Source organism: Leuciscus leuciscus (genome assembly GCF_965113295.1).
Source record: "Leuciscus leuciscus genome assembly, chromosome: 2".
In the NCBI taxonomy this organism is placed as follows: Eukaryota; Metazoa; Chordata; class Actinopteri; order Cypriniformes; family Leuciscidae; genus Leuciscus; species Leuciscus leuciscus.
The window spans coordinates 58075201-58100323 of NC_138726.1; the positions used below are offsets into that span (position 1 = coordinate 58075201).

At 38.7% G+C, this 25123-nt stretch overlaps 2 protein-coding genes across 3 annotated transcripts in view; one reads left to right on the forward strand and one right to left on the reverse strand.

Moving 5' to 3' along the window:
* LOC309493254 (C-type mannose receptor 2-like) overlaps positions 1–25123 on the reverse strand; it is a 185800-nt gene that overhangs the window by 49177 nt on the left and 111500 nt on the right. Inside the window, exons 1-2 of one of the 2 annotated variants that reach the window (XM_082162417.1) lie at positions 4933–4970; positions 4475–4840 (exon numbers count right to left, since the gene is read on the reverse strand). The exons of the other annotated variant lie outside the window; for it this stretch is intronic. Of the exons in view, the coding sequence (XP_082018543.1) occupies positions 4475–4840; positions 4933–4969 (403 nt within the window). The 5' untranslated portion in view covers position 4970. Of the gene's footprint in view, positions 1–4474; positions 4841–4932; positions 4971–25123 lie in introns of those variants that run through there. 2 annotated transcript variants of the gene reach the window in all.
* On the forward strand, positions 7111–11752 carry LOC309493215 (uncharacterized protein). The gene is made up of 12 exons (XM_082162365.1): positions 7111–7393; positions 7938–8034; positions 8145–8340; positions 8477–8618; positions 8756–8884; positions 8971–9151; positions 9370–9446; positions 9707–9893; positions 10063–10302; positions 10605–10776; positions 10941–11089; positions 11320–11752. Exons 1-12 carry the CDS (start codon positions 7127–7129, stop codon positions 11493–11495), a joined length of 2013 nt encoding a protein of 670 aa, XP_082018491.1. The 5' UTR covers positions 7111–7126; the 3' UTR covers positions 11496–11752.

Consider the following 25123-nt stretch of genomic DNA (forward strand, 5'->3'; position numbering starts at 1 on the left):
TCTTCCAGAGATCGCCCATTTTGAAATAAACAGTCCTACATTTTAAATTTTAATTGGTCCGTTCTTCTGTCACGGTTTGGTGTAAGATGATGAAAAAGATGATGAAGGTAGAAGATTCCAATATAAACTTTTACTCACAATAGGTATTTCCACAGGCACAGACAGGCAGGATTACACTAACACCAAAAACCACTTAACATAGACAAGAACGGACCAAGACTGACTGAACAGAAGGAACTAAATACACACACTGATGAAACACTGATTTACAGAACACAGGTGATACGGATAATTAATTAGACACAGGTGATACACATTGACTAATAAAGACAGACAGGACTCAACAGAAACCCAACACTGACAGGCGTAACGTGAAATAAACCAATCAGAGCGTCATCTCACATTCCCTTTAAGAGGCGCACTTGTTCCATTGCGGGTTGCTATTATAACGTCAGATTTGCCAGGCGCACGCCAGGAGCGGTTCACAGCCGAGGAGACCGACGTGCATATAATGTCTTCATATCTGATCGTGCAAAAAAAGGAGGGGGAGTTGCAATATATGTGAAATCTAATTTAAACTGTTCCTGCATACAGTCAATCAGCAAACCAAATGGCCTTGAACTTTTAGCGCTCAAAGTAAATCTTTCTGGTTCAGATATTGTTGTGGCTGGATGTTATCGCCCTCCTTCTTCATCTTCAAGTGAGGTATGTACTTTACTTGCAGATTTCTTTCACGACTGGACTAAACATGAATTGATCATACTTGGCGATTTCAACTGGGACTGGCTGTCCTCATCTTCTGATCTTTTTAAAGAGACTTGTGACTCTCTTTGCTCGGTACAGTTAATTAATTCAACAACCAGGATGAATCAAAAGGATATAGACAGATCCACTTTACTGGATTTAATTTGAACTAACGCTCATCACCACATATACTCATCATTTGGGTTTTTTTGCAATGATATTAGTGATCACTGTGCAGTTGTCTGTGAGAGAAATTGTAAAACTCCTAGAACTTCACCGCGTTATATTTATAAAATATTTTTTAAGCATTTTTAATGATCAAGCTTTCCTACGCGATCTCTACAATAGTGATTTGGGTGTTGTTTCATGCATGCCAGATGCTACTCTGGCTTGGGATTATTTTAAATCGACATTCACATCCATTTGTGATAAACAAATTCCAATCAAAAGACTTAGGATAAGTGGTAAAGATAACCCTTGGTTCAATGACACTGTTTCTACCATTATAAAACAGAGGAATGCTGCTTGGGCCAAGGCAAAGAACTCAAACAATTCTTTAGACTGGATTTCCTATAGAACATTACGAAATAAATGCACAAAATTAATCAAAAGTGCAAAACGTGATTATTATCTGTCCGCAATAAATGAAAATTTAAATAATCCTACAAAGTTTTGGAAATTAGTCAAGTCTACTTCAGTATCAAATCTGTCATTTAAATTTCCAGATCATCTTAAAGCTAATCATATTGTGGTTAAGGGCAAAGAAGCTATTGCAGATACTCTTAATAGTTATTTTATTTCAGTTGGCTCCACTTCTGAGTCTATTAATTCGGGTGTTAATACTTGTAAGGAAACTGCCAAACCTATCCAATACTGCCTTTCACAATCATTTAATGTTGTGCCTATTACTACTGCACAGGTTCACAAAGCTCTAATGAAATTAGATTAAACAAATAAATTAAAAAAGGCAGGAATTGATCAAATTGAGCCCTATCTCCTAAAATTGGCAGCTGATTTTGTAGCAGAACCTACAGCCTCTATATTGAACTTAAGTATTGTCTCCAATACTATACCAAAAATGTGGAAATCGGCAATGGTTACTCCTTTATTAAAGGGCGGAGATCCTGAAGATCCAAACAATTACCGTCCTATATCTAGATTGCCAGTTTTAGCGAAAGTCTTTGAATCTTTAATAAATGACCAATTAAAACAATATCTGTCAGCCAATAATATTCTTCACGATTATCAGTCTGGATTCAGAATAGGACATAGTTCCATTACTGCAGCGATGTTAGTGTCAAATGATATTATAACCTCTTTAGACAGCAAAAAGTCATGTGCTGCTTTATTTGTTGATCTATCAAAAGCCTTCGATTCTGTAGATCATAAATTATTGTTACAGAGACTCAGGTTTATAGGCCTTGGTGAAGCAGCTCTAAATTGGTTCGAAAATTATCTTTCAGATCGCACTCAATGTGTGTCCGTGGAGAACTACAATTCACCATCCCTACAAGTAAATACTGGGGTTCCTCAAGGATCCGTTTTAGCCCCTGTTTTATTTTCTATTTATATCAACGATCTAGGTCATGGAATAGACTCCGCTAAATTACACTTGTATGCAGACGATACAATTATTTATACAACAGCATATTCTTTAAATCAAGCAATGAAGCAACTACAGAACGCTTTTCAAGTACTGCAGTACTCATTGTCGCAGTTAAAATTGGTTTTAAATTAAAAAAAGACAAAATACATGATTTCTAGTCGGGGTCGCTCTAAAGTAACCGACATTTCAATTGCAACTTCAAATGATATACCATTAGAAAGAGTGAGTTCTTATAAATATTTAGATATATGGATGGACGAAAGATTAGCATTTGATGTAAATAAAAACCAAAATTAGGTTTCTTTTATCGTTTAAAAAAATTGTTTCCCTATGAGGCCCGAAAGAAAATAGTAGAGAGTGCTTTTTTATCTATAATTGATTATGGTGATCTTCTATATATGCACGCAGCTACATTTCTACTTAGAAAACTAGATTCTGTGTATCATGCAGCTTTGCGTTTTGTTTCCAGTGCAGAGTCACAGACACATCATTGTATTTTATATGATTCTTTATCTTGGTCATCTTTATATCTAAGGAGAAAGTTGCACATGTATTTATTTATCGCAAAAGCTCTTTTAGGTAAATTACCCTTTTATATATCAAATCTTTTAATTTATTATACAAATAATTATCGTACTAGGTCAGGTTCCTATATTCGGCTAAAAGTCCCAAGGGTATTGTCAGAATTTGGCAAAGGTGCATTTTGTTTTTATGCTCCTTGGGCTTGGAATGAATTGCAAAATGTTCTTAATTTAGACGCACTTCCAACCTTAAGCACTTTTAAACGTCTTTTGCAAAATGTTTTACAGGACACTTGTAATTGTTTTAGTTGATTTGCTTTTACCTAGATTTTGATTGTTGTAAATTGTGGTGTTGTCTTATTGTTATTCTTTTGTGTAAAACTCTATGTGCCGCTATCTTGACCAGGTCTCGCTGGAAGAAGAGATAATAATATCTCAATGTGATTCTCCTGGTTAAATAAAGGAAAATAATTGGGGATGGGAGAAACTCACCCAAATTAGCTTCGGTTAAACAGGCGTATGATAATTTGAGTAAATGTGTAAGCTAGATTTATGCATATTTTTTCACATCTTCATGGACTCAACAATGATTTCCCTCGTGTGTTAATATTTTTCCTTGTGATAACATAGCCTATGATTTGCAAAAATGAAAACTGCTGCTTCTGTGTAGATGAGAGAAACAAAGTGCATGCATACAAGCATAAGCAAATGTGCACACGCTACATTATGGCCAAGCATGCGCCCTCAAAATAGCATTTGAATAACATGTGCAACGCCACTGACTTTAGACTAGTTTTTCCTGGTCAGTGGCGGAATTGTTTTCTAAACTTGCAAAATAGCACCAGGGAACGTTTGCGCCGGAACACGCCTCCTCTTTTCGCTGAACCGCCCCCGGGAGCGCAAGTTCATTCCATTATTTACCAACGTGTGTCTGTGGAGGGAAAAGTCTGCTGTGCGCGGGTGCAAAATAGGAATGATACATGCGTCGGAGTACAAACTCAATTGCTCTGGTGCAAGATAGGGCCCTTAGTATTTGTCTTGTTTCTAGTCTGATCAGTTTTTCACATTGTAATGGACAATTTGTCTTTGTGTGTTCAGTTAAAGTTAATCTAACAATGACGATTTTTACAGGTTTTGTGTTAAGATATTTTTTTTATACATTTTTTTATTGCAATACGTGTAACAAGTGAACACAATAAAATCCCATTGAAAAGACAAGAACAAATTTTGTTCTCAGGACAAGAGTTTTGTTCATAAATATCAAGAGAGGGAAAGTTGTTGTACATCTATTATATGTTGAAATGTTATGCATTCATTAATTCATTACAATTTACAGTATGTTTGTCAAAACAATGGTTTGATATTTTTCTATTTAAAATTTACAGTATAAAGTTAGCTGAAAATATAATTCTCTAGGCTCATAATGGCAGATTCCCACAGTTATGAACAACAAATATCAAAATGTTCAAATATCAGTTTATTTTCTATAAAAAAGTTGAAAGTGTGACAAATATCCACAGTCTCTTCTACATTTATGAGCACATTATATGGTGCGTCTTTTTATTAATGAATGTTTATTGTGATTGTATGGAGCTGCACTTACTGTTAGATGAACTGCAGATGAAAGTCCGGCTGGTTCTACATGACACATCATGCCATTCTCCATTTCTCAGGAAAGCACATCCCTCAACTCCACCATCAGGTTGTCCAGATCTCCAGTTCAGATAGAGCGCAGGTTCACCTGAAGACCACTGCCATTTATCAACACTCGTCCTCTTCAGCCCAATCCAGACATACTGAACACCTCCATCATTCACACTCTTCTTCAGCTCGTTCATGTCGTTCATGTTGTCAACGGTGGCCAGATCTGTGTAATTCTCTCTGCAGAATCTCTGAGCTTCAGTCCAGGTCTTCAACACGTTTATAAAGTAATACTGACGCTGAACACATTCAGATACGGAGCAGAGAGCTGTGAAAGAGAGCGTTTGATTTAATGCTTTTCATAACAGGGTCAAACCTGATGAAACTATAAACCATAAATAATACAACAAACACACTCACCAATGAGAAGAAGAATCAAATATAGAGTTTGGTCCATTTCTAAGGAAGAAAACATTGAAAAACTCAAAAACTAAAGTAAAAAAAAAAAAAATTTTTATCAGCATAAATCCTCTTAACAAGCATCGGCCCGTGGGCGGGCCGTCGGGGGCGTGGCTATACTTTTATTACTTTTTTTAAACTTTGTTTTATAACAAATATTGAACTGACTATCATAAACTATGCATCATTTGAAATCTAAAACACTCAAGAATCATGTTCTAAACTTGTTTTTGCAATCAATACACCAGAGAGGAAAGGGTTAAATTAAATGCAAAAGGACTGTTCGTGTAAAAATTAGCAAAATGAACCGCAGTACTTATCTTTCATCTCGTATGGTTCGGATCAGTTCGGACGAATCCAAGAAACAACAGCATACATTTCAATGTAAGGGTCCACTCTTCAAAATGCATCCCACTTTTTAATCTAAAACAACGAAAAAATAGGGGAAAAAAGGAAATATCCTTCTTTGTTTGCATGGGCATTTTCGAGATAGTTCGCAGCATGTTAATTTTCAATGAAATGTCGATTCTAATCCGTATTCCAACACTCAAAAGCCATCTCACCCCCGTAGTTTAGACTCTTCCGGATCAAATGAGACATTCCGCTTCTCTCTCCTTCAATCACAGGCTTTGTTTTAGACCAAAACAGTTAGAGAGCGCCTGACAGGCTCAGTGCCCTGTCAATCTCACACCTGGGTTTTTAACTGGATAAAAGCCTGGATAGAGCTGGTAAGTCCCGCCCCTTCCGCTAACCCCACTGTACCTCTAGGTTGAAAAATCGTCAATGCAAGTGAATGGCTGCGTCCGAAACCGCATACTCAATGAGTAGGTACTTAATTTCAATAAGTACTTACTTAACGAGCGCTAAAAGAGTAGGTACTTTATAGCCAGATCTCGTTGAGTATGAATGCGAACCGGACATCTGCCATGTTGACGTTATCATGTGACCTACGACGCGTTATCACACGCGCAACAACTTAAAATATTTGAATGACACGTTTAAATATCTATCTGTAAATATCTTGATTTTGATTAAACTTGCTCATTTTGTGGTCTTTTTGAAGAAACTGCTGCCTATTTATTTTGTTATTACATTTAGGTTTGATTTAAGTTCTTATATTTAACCCTAATGTGACCCACCGTTTTATCCTTAAAGTCCCCGTGAAATCAAAATTGACTATATTCACTTTGTTCGCCTAAATTGATCGTTTTGTGCTGAACAATTCATCCATGCGAGTCAATCCACACAAAAAAAATGTTTGGCTTCATAATCTTTAATCAAAATCTGAAAATGCCCCTCCCCTCCCCTCTGCATTGGAGGACCTTCACTGATGACGTAGGCGTGAGGAATTTGGCGTCTCCTTAATCCGTAACCACGCCCCTCCAACTGACAGTAGACAGGCTGCCTGTGTGTTCAGTGTTGCCAACTTAGCGCCTTTGTCGCTATTTTTAGCGACTTTTCAGACCCCCTTAGCGACATATTTTCAAAAAAGCGACTAGCGACAAATCTAGCGACTTTTTGGACAAACCTCAGTGACCTCTAAATGTTGCCAGCACAGTCCTGCGAGCGCGAGGTCTTACTTTCTCCCTGCCGTCACACCTCTCTCTGCGTCTACCCTGTTCAGTGAATGAGAGGAGCAGCAGCACGGCAGCAGACAGACGTGAATGAGTTGTTGTTTCTATGCACTTATCACTTATCTGCTTCTCTTTTGTTTTATATTTAAGAATTTAGTTAGACCATTTTTTCCCCTTTCTTTTCTTGAGCTTATCACTTGTAATACTCACTATTTACAGTGCTGTACTTCACCCAGTTCCCGAACTCTCTCAATTCAGATAATTTTACTCATAGAAAATGTAGTCATTCTATCTAGCCTACTCGTTAAATTGTCTGACAAAAAAAATTATATATGAAATGAGAACAGCTTTGTACATTCGGCTATATTATATTATATTAAAATACAGTATGTGAGCATGAATTTAATGAGAAAACACATAGGCAGGCAGAACGCAAGTACGACGCGATGATGTCATGAATATGCTAATTGACGTATGACGTCATCTAGCGACATTTAGCGACTTTTAGGGAAGGCGTTAGCTACTTTCCTTTGAAAATAGTTGGCAACACTGTGTGTGTTTGACAGCGCGTGAAAGGAGAGATGGCGAGGAGGTGCATTTTTGGTTGTGGAACTCACGGAACACTTTTCCCTTTCCCTAAAATTCCCTCGTTACGGTCCAGATGGCTCGATTTTTTACATTTCGAGGAAGGAGGGATAACAGAGTGGTCACGGATGTGCTCGAAGCACTTCACGCGCGAATGCTTCAAAAATAGGACAGAACACGAAATGGGGTTTGTGAGAAATCTGTCATTAACAGATAACGCTGTCCCGTCAGTGTACACCGTTGGTACCTCACAAAGTTTGACGGTGAGTTGAACTAGCTACAACCAAGCTCTTGAGACGTTAAACATTATACAGGGCTGCCAACATAACTTTGTCATATTATGCTTAATAAACTAAATACATGTTTATTGCGCGTGAATTGGCGCGTGCGCGCCAAAAACCAACATCAACACTTAAATCAAGACAGATTCGACATAACGGTCATCTCTAACACTTTACAAAGGGTAACTTATGTTGAAAGATATAGAACAACTTGAAATGAACCATGTCTTATGCAATTGGTCAATTATTTAAAAAATCGACATATATACAAGTTGTCAATTTTGATACCAACTGACAGGTTTTCCTGTATAGTTTATAACATTATTTCAGAGAATATTTTTTCCTTGAAAAAAAAAAAGTATTGTATATAATCCAATTGAATCAATATTGAATCAAGATAATAATCTCAAGCTTATGAATTGAATCGTAATTCTCACTCCAATTTGAACTCAAAAGTTGGCAGTCCTGCACAATCTATTTTGCCCATGTACCCATATCATAACATAATGCATTCCCTGTTATACAGCCCGTAACAAGAGACGTGGCCTGTCAATGTCATGAACCATCTTTGAAAAATGTGTCAGTTCAAACGGAAACCCACAAGCAGAAAAGACGGAGTAAAGGTAAAGTTATAGGCTACTAGCTCTGTTTATCTTCATTGTATTAACTGGTAATAGTCTTCTTGTGCTGTTTCATGTGTTTGATTGTCATATGTGTGTGTTGAAATTTTCAGCTGTTCAGGTGAAGCCTTTAGGCCACTCTGTTGGTGTGAGTGTTGGTACAGGTATTGGAGCTCCGTGTCTCACTTCAACACCAATTAAAAGGCCACGTATGGAAGACACTGTGTTCGATGAGAGCTCAACATACACGTCAAACCAGTGTTCTGATGTCACCTATGAGCCTGATGTCACTCAAGGGAGCATTGAAAAGTAAGTCTAAATGTGGTTATCATTAAAACTTTAAACATGTAAAAAAATGTCATGGTATATAGGTTAGGTTTGAGATGATCAATCAAGATGCCTTGTTAGAAAGTATGATTTGATTTGCTGAGTTATGATTGTCCAGGGTTTGCCAACCACTATACAAAGCCAGGAAATACATGGTGTATGAAGAGAATTTGCTACAGCTGTTTCGGAAGTGTCAAGCATGCTGCCATACCTGCACAGTTGACACATTTGTAAATGGGACATTTGTATCCATCACACAGGTGATCATAAATGTAGCACTGACAAATTGTTAATATAATTTTATAATTATAAAATTATAACAAATATAATTTTATTTATTGTATTATTGGCATTTTGTATATTGTTCATATACATTTTATGCTTCAAAATCGCATAGATCTGTTCACACTGCCTCCAAAAAACAAAGTGGAACAGCCAGCCACACATCCAGAGTACACCAGCTGGGAATTTGCATTTGTCGGCAGCAGTAGCCTTCAGTGGGGCTTCATACATACAGATCCACAAGGTTTGTCATTTGTGTAAACAAAATAAATTGTATAAATTGGTCATTGTTAAACATTTTTTATACTTATGTAATGTGATATCTTTCAGGTACTGACAGCACTCTGTCTAGAATGTATATGTCCCAGGACATTTTTTAATCATCAGAAGACCTTTCTCCAGCCAACAATTTTATCGCACTGGAGGACTGAACAAAACACAATGCTGGAGATGGCAAGGCATTCTGGAAAGGCCGTTGTCTTGGGTGGTGACATGAGAGCTGATTCCCCAGGTTTGTTCATTTTGAGTGAAAAATAACAACATTCAGTTTCATCTTGTCATTCCAACCACAGTATAAGCATTATGAAATGTCTGAAGCATTGAAGAATTTTGCATTTTGGAATACACTGTAGATAAATTGGATTAAAATGTTGTTCAATGTGACAATTTTGGTCAATAAACCAGTAATGTCCTAAACTATTTTCTGTTCTACTCTGATTCCCCCTGAAGGACACTGTGCCAAGTATGGAAGCTACACGATGATGAACCTGGAAGACAACAAGGTGGTGGACATTCAGTTAATCCAGGTAAAAATGCAATTTACTATGGCACTGCAATAATCTGTAATGGCATTGTTGTGTATGGCTTTCTCACAATGAGTTTGTATAAAAACACAGCAACACTTTGATAATTATCAAAACTTAAAATTATTGTTCATGTAAACATACTCATTGTCTTGGTTTATGGTATCTATTAACTATCAGGATAAAAGTCTAAATGTCGTTTTTTTTTTACATATCAAAACATGTCTTTTGTCTGCTAAATTGATATTTTTTTCATCTCTCAGAGTAATGAAGTTGGTGCAAGTCCACGAATGGAACGCGAAGGTTTTTTGAGAAGCCTCCAGTTCCTGGAATCAGCAGGGTTAAGGGTTGGTGCTATCGTCACAGATCGGCATCCTTCGATACAAAAGTATCTGAGGGAGCAGCGACCTGATATCAAGCATTACTTCGATACTTGGCATGTCTCAAAGGGTAACTGTTCGGCAGCATTTCAGATTAATCAGATATATACACAACAGCAACATAGTATCAAAACTTGTGACTCAAATGACACAAGCACAAATGAACTTGAAGTATGTTTTAAGAACTGATAAAAGTTTAATATTTTAATTCATTTTATTTTCTGTAATTGCTACTTAAGGTCTCGCCAAGAAGATCGATGCCCTAGGGAAAGAGCGTAGTTGTGGAGAGGTTCTGGCCTGGAGGAGAAGTATCATCAACCACCTTTACTGGTGTGCATCCTCTTCCAAGACAGGAGAAGAAGCCGTGGAAAAATGGAAGTCTGTCACCAACCACGTCCAAAATGTGCACCACCATAACAGCGACTTGTTCCCAGTCTGCGCCCACCCACCTCTTGAGATGCGAGCTTGGCTGACACCAAGTAAGGATTTTGTTGATTCCTAATGCTACATGATTAGCCTAGTTTGTTAATAAACATGAAGATAACTATAAACTAAAAACTATGATACTGAAATCTAAAACGATTCTGCTAAGAGTGAAACGATTGATTTTTTTTATAAGCCATGACTATAATATTAAAGGTTAAAATTGATAACAGTCTGTTGAATTCAAGTGCCATAGTGATATACAGATGCAATGGGATTTAATAATCTATATTGATATTTCCAGCCATAAAAATTACATTACAGTTATATGTTGATAAGGACTCAGTGTCTTTATTAGGCACTAAAGCTTGTGAACGGTTTTGCGACCTGATGATAAACCAGCGCCTCCTGAAAGATGTGGCAAAACTGAGCCCTCACCATCAGACCTCCTCAGTTGAAGGCTTCCATAGCCTGATATTGAAATTCGCTCCGAAAAATGTGGCTTTCTCATTTGTGGGAATGTTGAACAGGTGTGACATTTTAAATGTCTTTTAAGTTCATAAATAATGCTGTATGTGCATCTGACACACTGTCCTATATTTGTAAATACATAATTTATCCACATAATTAATCACTTTTTAAACAACCCCCCTTACCAATTTTATCCTTTTCATTTCTTAATTTAACTATGTAGGTTGCACCTTGCTGCTCTTCACTATAATGAAAATTCCAATCGCGAGTATGCATGCAGCCAGAGTGGTGAACCGTCCATCAAAGTGAAATGGCCAAAATACAAAAAGGGGGAACATTCCCTTCACTACATAAAATCAGCACCAACCTACAGTAAGTATAAAAGGATAATGTTACCATACAAAAAATATGGAAAATATGTAGATCTCCTGCAAAATTAGATCAATTAACTAATTGTTATAATAGAACAATTAACACGTACATTACATTATACATGTTGTTTATGGTAAATGCTGTTTGATTGACCACAATGTTGTTTGATCCCAATTGTAGAAAAATGTCTACTAAAATATTCGAGGTTCCTTGTATTTTTTGCATTATAGACTACGTGGAGAGTCTGCTAAGACTGTTTTTTGAGGAGGTGGTCATCAATCCTGGCCCATACCAAGAGCAGATTAATCAACTGAAGGTTCCAGACCACTTATGTGCTGCCTTTGACAAGCCCGACCTACAGGAATCTGAAGTCAGACCCTGGTCCCGTTTTACACAGATGGAGTAGGAGCAGGTTTAGATAGTGAGTGTGTGTGTGTGTGTGTGTGTGTGTGTGTGTGTGTGAGTGAGTGAGTGAGAGAGAGAGTGTGTGTGTGTGTGTGTGTGTGAGAGAGAGTGAGTGTGTGTGTGTGAGTGTTGTGTGTGTGTGTGTGTGTGTGTGTGTGTGTGTGTGTGTGTGTGTGTGTGTGTGTGTGTGTGTGTGTGTGTGTGTGTGAGTGTGTGAGTGTGTGAGTGTGTGAGTGTGTGAGTGTGTGAGTGTGTGTGTGTGAGATAGAGAGAGTGTGTGTGTGTGTGTGTAATTTTTAGTGTTAAAATTAATCTTTCAAATGTAATAAATGAAACATCAAGTGTAATTAAAGTCCTTTGTCATTATTTATTACATACAATTGTACATGCATATCACTTGCTACTGTGGATGTAGGGAAGGTAGCTTGAAGCCTGTGTATCTCTCTGATGTAAATGTGGATCTTATTTTAACAACAACACATGATGGGAGGACAACACGTATTTTTCTTCCCAAGTAGCCCCAACACCATCTGACAAAGGTCCTGTAGGCGGTGTGACGGTATCGCCTAAAATAAGAAAAAAGGAAACTAGATAATAATGCATTGTTTGCAGGACAGAAACTGACTGTTGCAGATATTATTCACGTACTCTTCGATAGTAAACACATCTTGGTCATAGTCGCCATAATACTGGACCAAGGATGCGTATTCAACTTGAAGAACCCATGGGTTCAAGCAGACCGCTTCAAAACCTGGGTGTTGAGTCATGCATCCAGGTTGCAGTTCTGCTTCTGCACATTTATCAACAACCTATATAAAAAATAATGTAACAATTTTGTAGTTTTAGTATTTTACTATTTTACTGTAGTTTTAGTAATTTATTCTAGACTGTAGTATATGTTATTTAATGTATTAACAACACATAGGCACTGTATTACAAATGTTAAGTTTTTTTGAAGTCAGAGTTTGCTATCTTCAGTTCTACTCTGCTGCTGTGTCATTTATAGGCTGGTTAATAATAACATGATATCCATTCTCTGCAATTCTGTCACAAACCTGCCTAACCTCCCTACAACATAGTCTTTCAAGACCAGTGTCCATGTGCTCGCAGTAGCCACAGGAGCACCTGAATGAAAAGCATAGTACAGTTTAAGTTGACAAATTAAAGTTGTGGTTTAATCGTGGTAAGCTAAATTATCTGTCAATTATAGATGAAGGCAACTATTCTAGACAAGGTACAAGATTCAAAAACATAAAACGCACGTTACTATCATTGGTTGCAGCAGTAATAGCAAATAAAAATAGTTTTATAATTACAATTAGTATTACCATTGGGACACATCGAGATGCTCGCGAGTGTGAACTTGCTCCTGAGCCGCCACGTCCAGGTGACCATTTGAACTCTCCGCATGTAACGGCTCAAACATGTAAGGTCTGATTCCCGTGACGAAATGATCCTCCGTGTGTTCCTGTTCTTCTTCATCTTCCTCCTCCTCCTGCTGCAAACTAAATTGCGGTGATTCAGGTGGCGAGTAATCCTCAACAACCGATTGTAAACTTGCGTTTAGATCTGCCTCCATTTTATGAATTAAACACCTACTTATCTAGATCCAATCAGGTGCTAGTTGGAAAATAAGCCACGCCCACTATTTTCCTCATTTATTATTCCGTTTCTCTCGGAAATGCGTCACTACACTGGAGAAAAGTCGTTTGCAACTTCCGGTTCACGGGGACTTTAAACATGCATGGGCGCTTGACATCACTCGCACAGTCACGGTGATTGCAGTCAGTCGCGCATCGGCTGAGTAGTGGCAACCGCAATAAGGCCAAGTCACTTTGCCACCTGCAGGCAGGCATCTATACATACAACTTTGTTAACTTTTGGCTCGTTTACCAATGGTGGGTAACAGAAACAAAATGCCGGCCAAAATATGTTTCTACCGGCCAACATAATTTTTAAGATGTAACGTTAGCTATCCTGTGTTTACTTGGGTTGATGGGATGGGTAGCCTACATGCACAACGTCTTGTTAGCAACACTGAGTCTCAAATTCATTTTACTTGCTATTTCAAATGTTTACCAGCAGTGACGGTTAAACTCTGGGCGCTCGGCTCAGATGCGTTTACCAGTATGAAGCCGATTTCAACAGTTGCTGCAGCAAGCGTCAGCACGCATGACGTGTCTCACTTTCGGTGAGATAAAACTCAACGCCTGACTTAAAATCATCCCTTTTCGATCCTGCGTCATTACAGTGAACTTGAGGTAAGTCTTGTGTTCAATTTCCTTAAAAAGCATCAACATTTCATGCCGAGCATAGTTTCAATCGAGTTACGTCGACCTACATATTTCGAACTGTTGCTGATTAAATGTTGATTATTATCGATCCGTTTAAACTTTGTTCATGTTCATTTGACAGTGCTTCCCTAGATGAAACGAAAAGAAAGATTAGGACAACAATATCAAATTTTTGTCTGAGTAAAGTAGTGCAAATGGGGGTAATATGCTACTTTTATGGCGCGAACGAAGCTAATGTTGACTAACGTTAGCTGCGCTGTTTTTGCGCTAGCAGCTCATATTTTCGTTCTGCTAGTTGGCAAAGAATTAGTCGCTAGGCTAGACACCATTTTTATTGAATGCAATTTACGTGAATGATATTTACGAGCACAGTCTTTGATCTGTGGAAGAAAATAAAGTGGAACAAATGTTAGCTGGCTTAAGGCCAATTCATACCGCACAGACAAACGCCAACAAACACGTTTTGTCCTAAAGTATGTGCACATTTTGATCCTGTAAGAAAATATTTATTTTACTTATGTAAATAGAGGAATGATGTGGGACTTTGGTCTGCTGAAAGCTGGGTCATGTCTGTTGCTGAGTGAGATCGGGACTCTTATTATGAAAATGAACTGAGGACTCTTATAACGGTAGAGGAGCAGCTGCGCCGGCGACCTCACAGTTGCTGGGGATTATGATTACGCTGACACGTTCGCTCCTGTTTTTACAGGTATGATACAACAACTTAATATGCACACGAGTCCTGTCATTCGTTCATGCTGCAAATATTTTGTGTATTAATGTTCTGGGTTGTGAAGATCTATGTGCAGACCGTCCGCCATTTTGTGAATGCTGTGACATGACGTCGTGAAGTGCATTTATGGCCTTTTGCACAGGGGCCTGTAACAGATGCACTCTCGACATTTAACAATATAAAACGAGAAGAAAGTTGTGTCTGAAAGCTGCAATCTTTTACTTGTATTGGTTAAAATGAATGAATATCTCGTGTTTTTCCGTGGGTGCTTGAGTTTGTCGGTGTCTGTCTGTTGGGGCAGTGTGAACATGACACTTATTTTTCATAACATTCTGAATACAACGGCCAACTTTTGTTGGTGACTTTTTTTGTTGGTGTTTGCTGGCGTTTGTCTGCGGTGTGAATTGGCCTCTAGTTGTACTTTTATGGCGCAAACTGAAATCGCACTTTATAGCTAACATCAACATTACCTTTGGCTAAATGCGGTCTGTACAGACAGGTTTGAAAAGTTTATTAGCTACCCTAGGGCTGGGCAATATGGCTGAAAACTGTATCATGATGTAAGCGTTTCATATCGGTCATATCGATAATATTGATATTTTTTATGACCTATTTAAAATAAGGACCAGGAGAAAAATATATTACATTCAACATTTTTATTTTAAACTTAACCTTCCTCTGATTATAATCCCCTCAGTTATAAAGGCAGAAATGTCAACACAACCATGGAAAGCAACACCATGGAGTCTCAACACCAAGTCTTCTCAGGAGGCTGTGTCTACAGGTAGGAATTCTACAAAGTGATCTCTCTCGGTTTACTCTGACATATCTACATACAATGTTTTGCTACTAATCTGTTATGCCTGCTTTTTCTTGTGTCTTACAGCAATTGCTAAGGAGATCCTCATCCAGCTTGATTCTATCAGAGAGCAGCAGTTGCTCATCCTGATGCAGCTCCTACAAATCTCCAGCAGTTCCAGACTTCACGCCAGACCCAACACATTTTGGCCTCCCACTTTCAACTATTTAGGAGCTACAATGTTTGGAGGAGACATTAAAGAATCCAGAGGAGAAGAAGAATTTGGTGAGTTAAATTATGCATTAATCAGATCATTCCTAAAAGACAGTGCCCACTCTCACTCATGCTATATTCCTTAAATAACTAACGAGTTACATGTCTTTGTTTCAGACTGTTCTCCTTGGAATGGTCGGAGGCATGACTCTTAAAGACACTGTGGGGCAGGTCCTGAAAAGAGCAATGAACACTTCACTGGCGAGACTCATTAAAAGTGTGGTTCTGGGTGAGTGTCAGTGCTGGATAACTGCACTGTGGTGACATCCCAGGGCTCTACAGTGCGACTTTTTTTTTTTTTTTTTTACTGGGTGTGACAGTGACAAAGTATTTAGGAGCACCAGTGCGACTGACCTGATCAGGTTCTATGGGTGCACCCTCCATTGAAACTAGGGCTGTAACGATTCCTCGATTAAAGTCGAGTACTTGATTTAAAAAAAAAACTCAATTGCAATTTACCCGTGTTGAGTAACCGGCAAAATACCGGAAGTGGCGCATTCCACAGACGAGAATCCATGAATAACATTATTACACCGTTTTCTAAGGCTACGCGATCTATTTAAAACCATTTACAATCATAATATAGCATAGTGCTATCATGAAATCACAAAGGCTGTGATTTAGTTAAGAATATGCGCTTAAAAAAAAAAAAAAAAGCCCCTGCAAGTAATTTGATTAAATATCGCCTTTTAATGGGTAGGTTAATTTGTCATTGATCAGAAGGTGCTCCTAAATTTTTGACTGTGCTCCTAAACTTTTTAAATTAAAAAGAAATGTAAGTGTAGAGCCCTGCATCCAAATGAAGTTTTGGTGGTTGCTGAGTAACATCACGTGGTCATGCTGCCCTCTTCTATCTTGTGTTTTTCTCAGATGCAGTCCGCCGCAATGCCCTGACCAAAGATTCTACAGAAGAGGAAACAGAGCTGCTCATCACCAGGTGGCTGTGGCTAGCCTCTGATAGGGATGGTGGCCGAAGCCAGAGGGCGAACAGGCAGACAACTCAAAAACGCGGTGGGCCAGAATTAAATGTTTCAAAGTTAAAAATTTTGATATTAGAAAATGGTATTTGAACTCCTTGATTCTACATTAATGCTGTGATATTTCTATTCTATTCTATTCTATTCTATTCTATTCTATTCTATTCGTTTCAATTCAAATCTGTTATTAAAAAGTGTGTGCGTAGACAACTCAAACGCAGTGGGACAGAATTAAATGTTTCAAAGTTAAAAATGTTGATATTGGAAAATGGTATTTGAACTCCTTGATTCTACATTAATGCTGTGATATTATTTATATTCTATTCTTTTAAATTCAAATCAAATCTGTTATTAAAAAGTGTGTGTGCATAGACAACTAAACGCAGTGGGCCAGAATTAAATGTTTCAAAGTAAAAAATGTTGATAATGGAAAGTTGTATTTGAACTCCTTGATTCTACATTAATGCTGTGATATTATTTCTATTCTATTCAAATCTGTTATTAAAAAGTGTGTTTATCCTATTTTTGTAGTGTGGTCTAATAAAAAATGCATTAAACATGAAACCTGTCTTCCTTGTGCTGTTTTACTTTCTGTTTATCTTGCATAAATAACGGCTGCTAAGCAATTTTAGTATTAACCTGATATGAATCATGGAAATCAAAGTTAAAATAAGCCCAAATAAGGAACGGGATTGGAGGCGAGCTTATATGTCCTCTCACTCGGGGTTCCGCAATCGGGCCGCGTTAAAACCGAGCGCTCGGCCGAGTGTCTTTAGCCTTAATCGGGCCGCGTTAAAACCGAGCGCTCGCAGAGCAATCGGACCTAGATTCATGCCGAGGATCGGCCGATTGTTTTAGCCTTAATCGAGCCGCTTTCGGCCCGCACAATTTTTGCTAGCTGGGTTGCGCCTCAGCTATATTTGCCCTCAGAGACACATTTTCAGTTTTCAAGGCTTGCATTTCCTTCTCCATCGCGGATAGTCGTTCGTCGTGAGTTTTAACATCGGCGATGAGTTGTTTCACAGAAGTTGCTCAACTGTCCACCTTACGCCGCCTTCACACTGGCAGTTGAAATCAGCTCCGATACGGCTACGAAACGACCGGAAGTCATTAATTTCCTATGGAGATTCGCAGACCGCATGCGAATGGGTGCGAACCGGGTCCGAACGAGTGCGGTGCGAAAAAAATCGTGTCCGTTGGTCATCCGGATGCGTTCAAAAAATTGAACTCTTGCGAAAGGCTACGGACGGTTCCTATCTGACAATTCCAGTGGAAGTTAGCGTTGCTATGGTACTGATAAACAAACCTGAATTCTCAACTTTTAATAAAATAAATAATGATTTTATAACGATAAGTTGTCATGTCATTTTTTTTTATTTTCATGATTTTCTAACGTTGTTAGGGCAGTTAATACAATTAAAAGCCCTATATACCACTATATCACATTTAGCCGACCTGACATATCAACGTCCTGGGGAACTTTCCTCCACGCAGGAGCCTTCCGATTAATGTCTCTATAACCCTCATCAGAGAGATCATACAGAATTGTACATTCTGACACTGACAAAATCAACCGTTAATCTCTCCGCCATTTTTGTTCTTCTCGCTTCCGAAGCTTTTCAACGGTGTAGTACGACGTCCGCTGGGGGCGTATTGCGTATTACGGAACTGATTTCAACTGCCAGTGTGAAGGTGGCGTTAGCCGAAGTAAGCTCCGTAGTCTTCTCGACCGTTGAAAACTTTGAAAGTGTACAATCAAGTTTCAAGCTAAGTGCCTGAATGGCTTCAAGCACTTCAGACGTATTCTCAGGCTCTATATTTTAGAGCCAACTTTGTTCTTTTTTTTAGCAGGAGAGTCACTTTTATGAGCCTCAGATAGACATGGAAAATCAGTGGGGGATAGCGACTCAAAGGCGGGCTCGCACGAGAGATCCATCTCGTCTGCTTCAGTATTGAGAGGAGCGAATTGTTGTTTCCTATTTCTTTTTTTGCGCATTCAAAGATTAGGGTATATCTCCGATCGAGTTAAGATGAAAAAATGGCCTAGTTGTTAGCTGCAAATCCCCGATTTACCTGCGACGGAAAACAACACGTCTGGTCTAACTAGACAGACGCCATCATGGCCCCCGCAGAAGCTTTGATGAGAGGACGGAGCCGTTACCCGATGACGTCGATCAGCTGAGCTTTGTTGCGCGCGAGCAGCGCGAGGATCACTGAATCGACGACAGCAGAGGAATAGCAGCAGTTTCGTGACAGAATAAAACTTTTCTCCTCCTAGTTCTTCTTCTTCAAATAATAATTTATGAAGAAGTAGGTAAAAATTATTATTTTATTACTATTATTTAATCAATAATAATTAATGAATTCTTCTTATTAATATTATTATAATTTAGTGTTGTTGTTTAAGGTTTAAATTAATCAACAAAATAGGCCTATAGATACTAAATAAATGTAAGCTACCCAGGTGAAAAAGACGTAGGCTACTGTTAAATGTATTAAAAATGCATTAAAGTATATTTGTATTGTAGGCCTACTAAAAACACACTCAAGTACATTTTTAATAGTACGTCTTTTTTCACCTGGGTATGTAGGCTATACTGAATCAAACTTAAGTAGCCTATAATAATAATAGTAGGATAATAATATTCTCATTCTGGCCTCACAGAACCATTGGGTTCCTCCAGATGCTGGCTTTAACATAAGAGATCTTCCAGTAACCACTTAAATGTTAAAAGATCTTCCAATAACCCTTTTATCGCATTCAAGTTCCTCTATTTTCCCCCAAAGCACTTCGAGGTCTCATGGTAATGAAAAGGTGACTCCAGAACCTCTGAACTAAATACAAAGTGCTTAAAGGATCCCATAAGTTCCAGCAAGAACCTCAAAGAATGTCAATGCTCCTCCAGTAACCCTACTATAGGAGAAAGAGCTTTGAGGCACTTGAATTACATTTTGAAGTTCCTTGAGTATCCGATATTTGAGGCTCCTTTAGTTTTTACAGTGTAGTTATTACGATTAATGTGGTTTGGAATTGGTCAAATGTGCCTGGAAAAAAAATATGATCAGAAAATCCTAATCATTCTGCACGCACTGTATGACATTGATTAGTTGTATGTACATTTGCTCACCTGTCTAATAAAGTACATGCAAGAGCGCCGTCTCTGTCAAGTTGAAGTTAGTCGCGGACGTGAAGCTCTCGGCATCTGGAAAACGCCACGCTGATATTGATCCTCGTTTTAGTTCTCCTTTTGTCCCAAAGTCTGCTTGCCATGGTCCATAATGTTTGAACGAAACAACAACAGTATGAGCTAAACGTAACGCAGTTGTCCACGTCTGTCGCCATGGTTACTATAGCAGATCGAGCAGAAACCAGGGATAACGCGGATATTACGTCATTGACAGGCGACAAGTGAACATGGACGAACCATTATTTAAAATTGGAATTTCTCTGAAATTAAAAATCTTTGGGAACTTTTGGGATATTGTAAGTACACAACTGCAGGAAATATATCACACTGTGCAAGTGATTTTTAGATATTTTATTACAAAATCTTACATATTGTAGCTTTAATATTGTCCTTTTCTATCCCTCAATCCCTCAACCCCCCCCCCCCCCCCCCACCTTCACTAATGAACTCAACCCTCACCCAGAAAACACATTTACGTTGTGGTAACGTCTGTGGCACGTTGCATTTCTGCTATGGCAACGTCGCTGTCTACGTGCTCGCAACATTGTAACAACGTAGTTCGTTGCACGACATTCAGCAACTGAGAGATGACGTTCTGACAATATTTTGTTTTTATGCTAGATAGGCCTAGATATCCCCCATTTAGCATTTTATTTTTTTTCAGGTTAATTTTTAATTAGTCAGATGTTAGATAATTATATCGTTTTTTTTTTTTAAATATTGTTTATCCTTATTATTTAATGGGGCTATCAGTAAATTAGCTTAATTATAATCAACACCTGCAAGTGGACACTTTGAAGAGTAAAAATTACAGAAGGTTACGTTAATTCAACTTTACTTTATTAAAACTAACTGCATATATGGTCATCAAATTGCACTTCCAAAAGTCATACATTTGTAAAAAAAAAAAAAAAATAAAAAAAATATATACAAATTTCTTTTAAGTATAATAAATAAAACATAAAAAGCAAAGATCAGAACATTTAATGAACAAAACCGGTTCTGTAGGCTACAGTAGTCGAAAGCCGGACGATAAAGTTCGGTAAACGGAATCAGTCCAGCCCAGGAAACATCCACAAATCCAGAGGAGCAAAGAAACGAATGAGACTGTTGAGCATCCGAGTGCGCAATTCACCCTCACTCGCGTGCAGGAAAAACGAACGAAACGCTGTTCAGTGCTGTTTATCCTCTTGGCAGGATTTTTATTTAGCAAGCTTCACTTGAACATGACATCAGTTCTGTTTTCTCAACTTAGAAGCATGTGACGTAAAACGTAACGTCATCACGTACATAACCGTATACCTCCAAATAAAACAATACAGGTAGTCAATACCCTAATACAATGTATAAGGGTGCAATACGTTTAACACCCCCACTCACTCTTAGCCCATTGTATTTTCAGAACAACAAATTAGACATCAAATAAAATTTTCTCCTTTACATAAATTTAGTGTATATACAAAACATTATTTATTTTTTTTATATTCCAAACATGTCCCGACTAAACCGCTTTAACTTCTGCTTGGTGGCTGGCTTTGTCATTATGTCAGCAACCATTGTCTCTGTAGGACAATATTCCAAGATAACCTTGCCATCATTTACAATTTCTCTTATGAAATGGTATTTGATATCAATGTGCTTGCACCTTTGCCTACAAATTGGGTTTCTGGCTAGTGCAATGGTACCTTGGTTGTCTTCGTACACCTTTGTTTGTGCATATTTGTATGTGTCCATACCCTTAAGCAACTGCTCTAGGTAGATACATTCCTGCATGGCTGATGCTAAAGACATGTATTCTGCTTCACAAGTAGATAATGCTACTGTCGGTTGTTTTCTGGTTTTCCATGAGATCAAAGAACTTTCTTCACTCAGATTAACACAGTACCCTGAAGTACTACGTCTGTCTTTCGTATCAGATGCCCAGTCAGCGTCACTATACACTCTCAGACCTAGCCTCTCTGTCTCATTTCTCCTGAAGCATAATTGCTGTTCTGCTGTACCTTTAAGGTACCTGAACACATGTTTTACTGTGTTCCAGTGCTGTTCTGTTGGTTCAGCAAAATACTGAGATAGTTTACTGACGACAAAACTCAAATCTGGTCTTGTGCAAGTGGACAAGTATATTAAACTTCGTACTGCCTCCCTGAACTTCTTTGGCTCTTTCATTTTTTCAGCATTTTCTGTAAAATCAAGCTTTGGTTCACATGGAGTTTCCCTAGATTTACAGTTCTGCATGTCGAAACGATCTAGTATTCTTCTCACATATCTTTCCTGTGACATTTTTGACTAGACCCTCTGCTTGTTCAAAATCTATGCCCAGGAAATGTTTCAACCTTCCCATGTCTTTCATTTTGAACCTCTGTGTAAGCATTTCTTTTACACTTTCCAGAACACTTTCACTGTTAGCAGCTAGGATTAAATCATCAACCCATACTATCAGGATTACTTTCTCATCTGGCTTTTCTTTAGTGTACACACAATTGTCAGCTGGGTTCTGTGTAAAACCGTTCTCTGTCAAACATACATGTAACACAGCATTCCAGTTTCTGCCAGATTGCTTAAGGCCATAGAGAGATTTCTTTAGCATGCATACTAATTTTTCATCTTTTTCAGATTTTTGCTCATAACCCTCCGGTTGTTCCATATAGATTTCACGATCTATTGGTGCATGCAAGTAAGCTGTCTCAACGTCCATTTGGTGCAAGATCAGGTTTTCTTGTGCTGCTTTCTGCAAAACTACTCTCACACTTGTCATGTCAGCTGTGGGTGAGAATGTCTCATCATAGTCAGTCCCTTGTTTCTGACTGTATCCTTTCGCCACAAATCTTGCCTTGTATTTTTTAGATCCGTCAATGTCTCTTTTAAGTGCGTAAACCCATCTTCCTCCGACTGGTTGTTTTCCTGGTGGTAATTTAGTGAGTGTGAAGGTCTTGTTCTCCTCCAATGATCGCATTTCTTTGTCCATAGCATCCTTCCATTGCTTGGATTTCGTTGATGTTATGGCATCCTGGTAGGTTTGAGGTATATCACATACTGCTCTGTAGCAAAAATCTATGCATGTTTGCAGTTTGTCTTCAGCATCCTCAGTTTCAAAATCCTGTAGATAAGCTGGCTTCTTCCTGGTTCTTGGGGGGTTCTTTCTGGTCTCGGATTCTGTAGCTCTACCTGACTGATTGGGAGCAGCCTGTTCAGGCAAAGTCTCTGAAACACCACTTTGAACACCATGATCTGGTTCATCCTCCACATTATCGGCAGCACTGACTTCACTGCTGAAGATATTTGGATCCATGTTTTCATATCTTGTGTGTGTCTCAGATGTTTGTTTTTCTCTTTCACTGGTTGTCTGTGTTGTGAACTTCACCAATCTGTGTTTTTGGACTTTTCCGGTGTTAGGATAGTACACTAGATAGGCTGGGCTGTTCTTGTCGTAGCCTATAAAAACACCTTGTTCGCATCTTGAGTCCAGTTTGCTTTTCTCTTGTTTGTAAGCAAAACAGATTGATCCGAATTTCTGCATTTTTTAAACATCTGGCTTTTTGCCTGTGAATAACTCGTATGGTGTTTTCTTTGTACGTCTACTGTAACACCTATTTCTCACGTAGGCTGATGTTTGCATTGCGTAGTTCCACAACTCGTCTGGCAACTCACTCTCTATCAGCAAGCATCTGCTCATATCAAAGAGTGTTCTCCATCCTCTCTCCGCTGTGCCATTCTGATGTGGCGAATAAGGTGCAGATGTTTAATGTCTAATCTTATTCCTTGTCAACAGCGTTTGGAAATCTCGACTCATGAATTCAGTGCCGTTATCTGAACGAATGCACTTGATTTCTCCAAAAGGTGCAATGTCAGCTAAAAACTTTTCAGTAGCTTGTATTGTGTCACCTTTAGTTTTCAAGAAGTACACAAACATAGTACCTGAATAGTCATCTGTGAACGACTGTGCATATCTGTGTCCTTCTTTGCTCTGTGTTGGCATGGGACCGGCCAGATCCGTGTGAATCAGTTCAAGAGGTTTCTTTGCCTTTCTGTCTGGCTCCCGGTTTCTGGTCTGTGTGAATTTTCCTTTTGTACACACTTCACATAACTGTTCCTGTCCCATTTTGTTTCCTCTTATCTCCATGCCTCTTACTACACCTTGTAGCTTCTGTACATCTTCATGGTTACAATGTCCCAAAATTTCATGCCAGGTTTGTAAATCATGACACACTTTGCACTGGTCAGCGCCCTCTTCTAGTGTTGGCAAATAGTACAAGTTTCCACTTTCATGGATATCAAACCTGCTTCCGTTTTTGGTAATCAAGTGGCTGTCTCCTCTTTTGAAAATGACTGTTGCTCTTCCATTTGTTGCTCTAGCTACCGAGAATATGTCATGTGGGTATGAAGGCATGTATAGTGCGTCCCGTAGCTGTGCAGTGTGCTGTTTTCCAGCGTCATCTATTAGATAAATCACTGCCGTTCCTCTTTGTTGCGCCATTCCACTGCACTTCGTTCCGTCGGCTAATTCCACTGAATGGTTCTCTGGTTGAAATGAGCTATCAAAACTTCAGAATTTTGTGATGTCACTCACAATATGAGATGTCGCTCCAGCGTCTACCATGATGCCTTTCATCTTCACTTTGTTCTGTGGTTTTTCTGAGTGTTCAGCTTTGAAGAGATGGTCTTGGTCATTATCGTGTTCGTCTGTAACCTTTCTGACGCCATCTTGGTCGCCCTTTTTCTTGCACAGGAACTCCGCGTGTGTACTATTTTTACAATGATTGCACCACACTCTCTTGTAACATTTTCTCGCTTTGTATCCCTTTATTCCACATTTGTAACATGTCACATTTGTGTCTTCCTCTTTTCTTTCTTTAGTGTGGTACCTGACAGGACCTTTTCCTTGTCTCGTCTGTGTCTTCATCACATTATCTGTGGATTCAGTTCCTTTCATTTTTTCCGCCTCTTCATAAATCCGCAGTCTTCTCTTAAAATCTGTGAACGTAACGTCGTCCTCATTCTGTGTAATGTGGATGGCTAGCGGCTTGAAAAAATCTGGTAATCCACAGAGAATCATTGCTATAGTTAATCCATCACTCATGGCTTCTCCTGCATCTCTCAGTGCTGTGATGATGTTTTCTGCTCTTATCAAGTAGTCAGTAACACTCTCGTTGTCTGCCATGCGTAGCTGAGTTAAGGATGTGTACATATTTATAATCCGTGGCTTGCTTTTCCCTGAATAATGCTCTTTCAGTATTTTAAGGGCTTTCCTGCCATCGTCAGCAGCTTCATGTCTTATCAGTGATAGGCTTTTATCATCTATCAGTCTTACAAGTTCAGCATAACAATCAGCATTCTTCCGTCTGTCTTCGGCTAGCTGTTCTGCGTT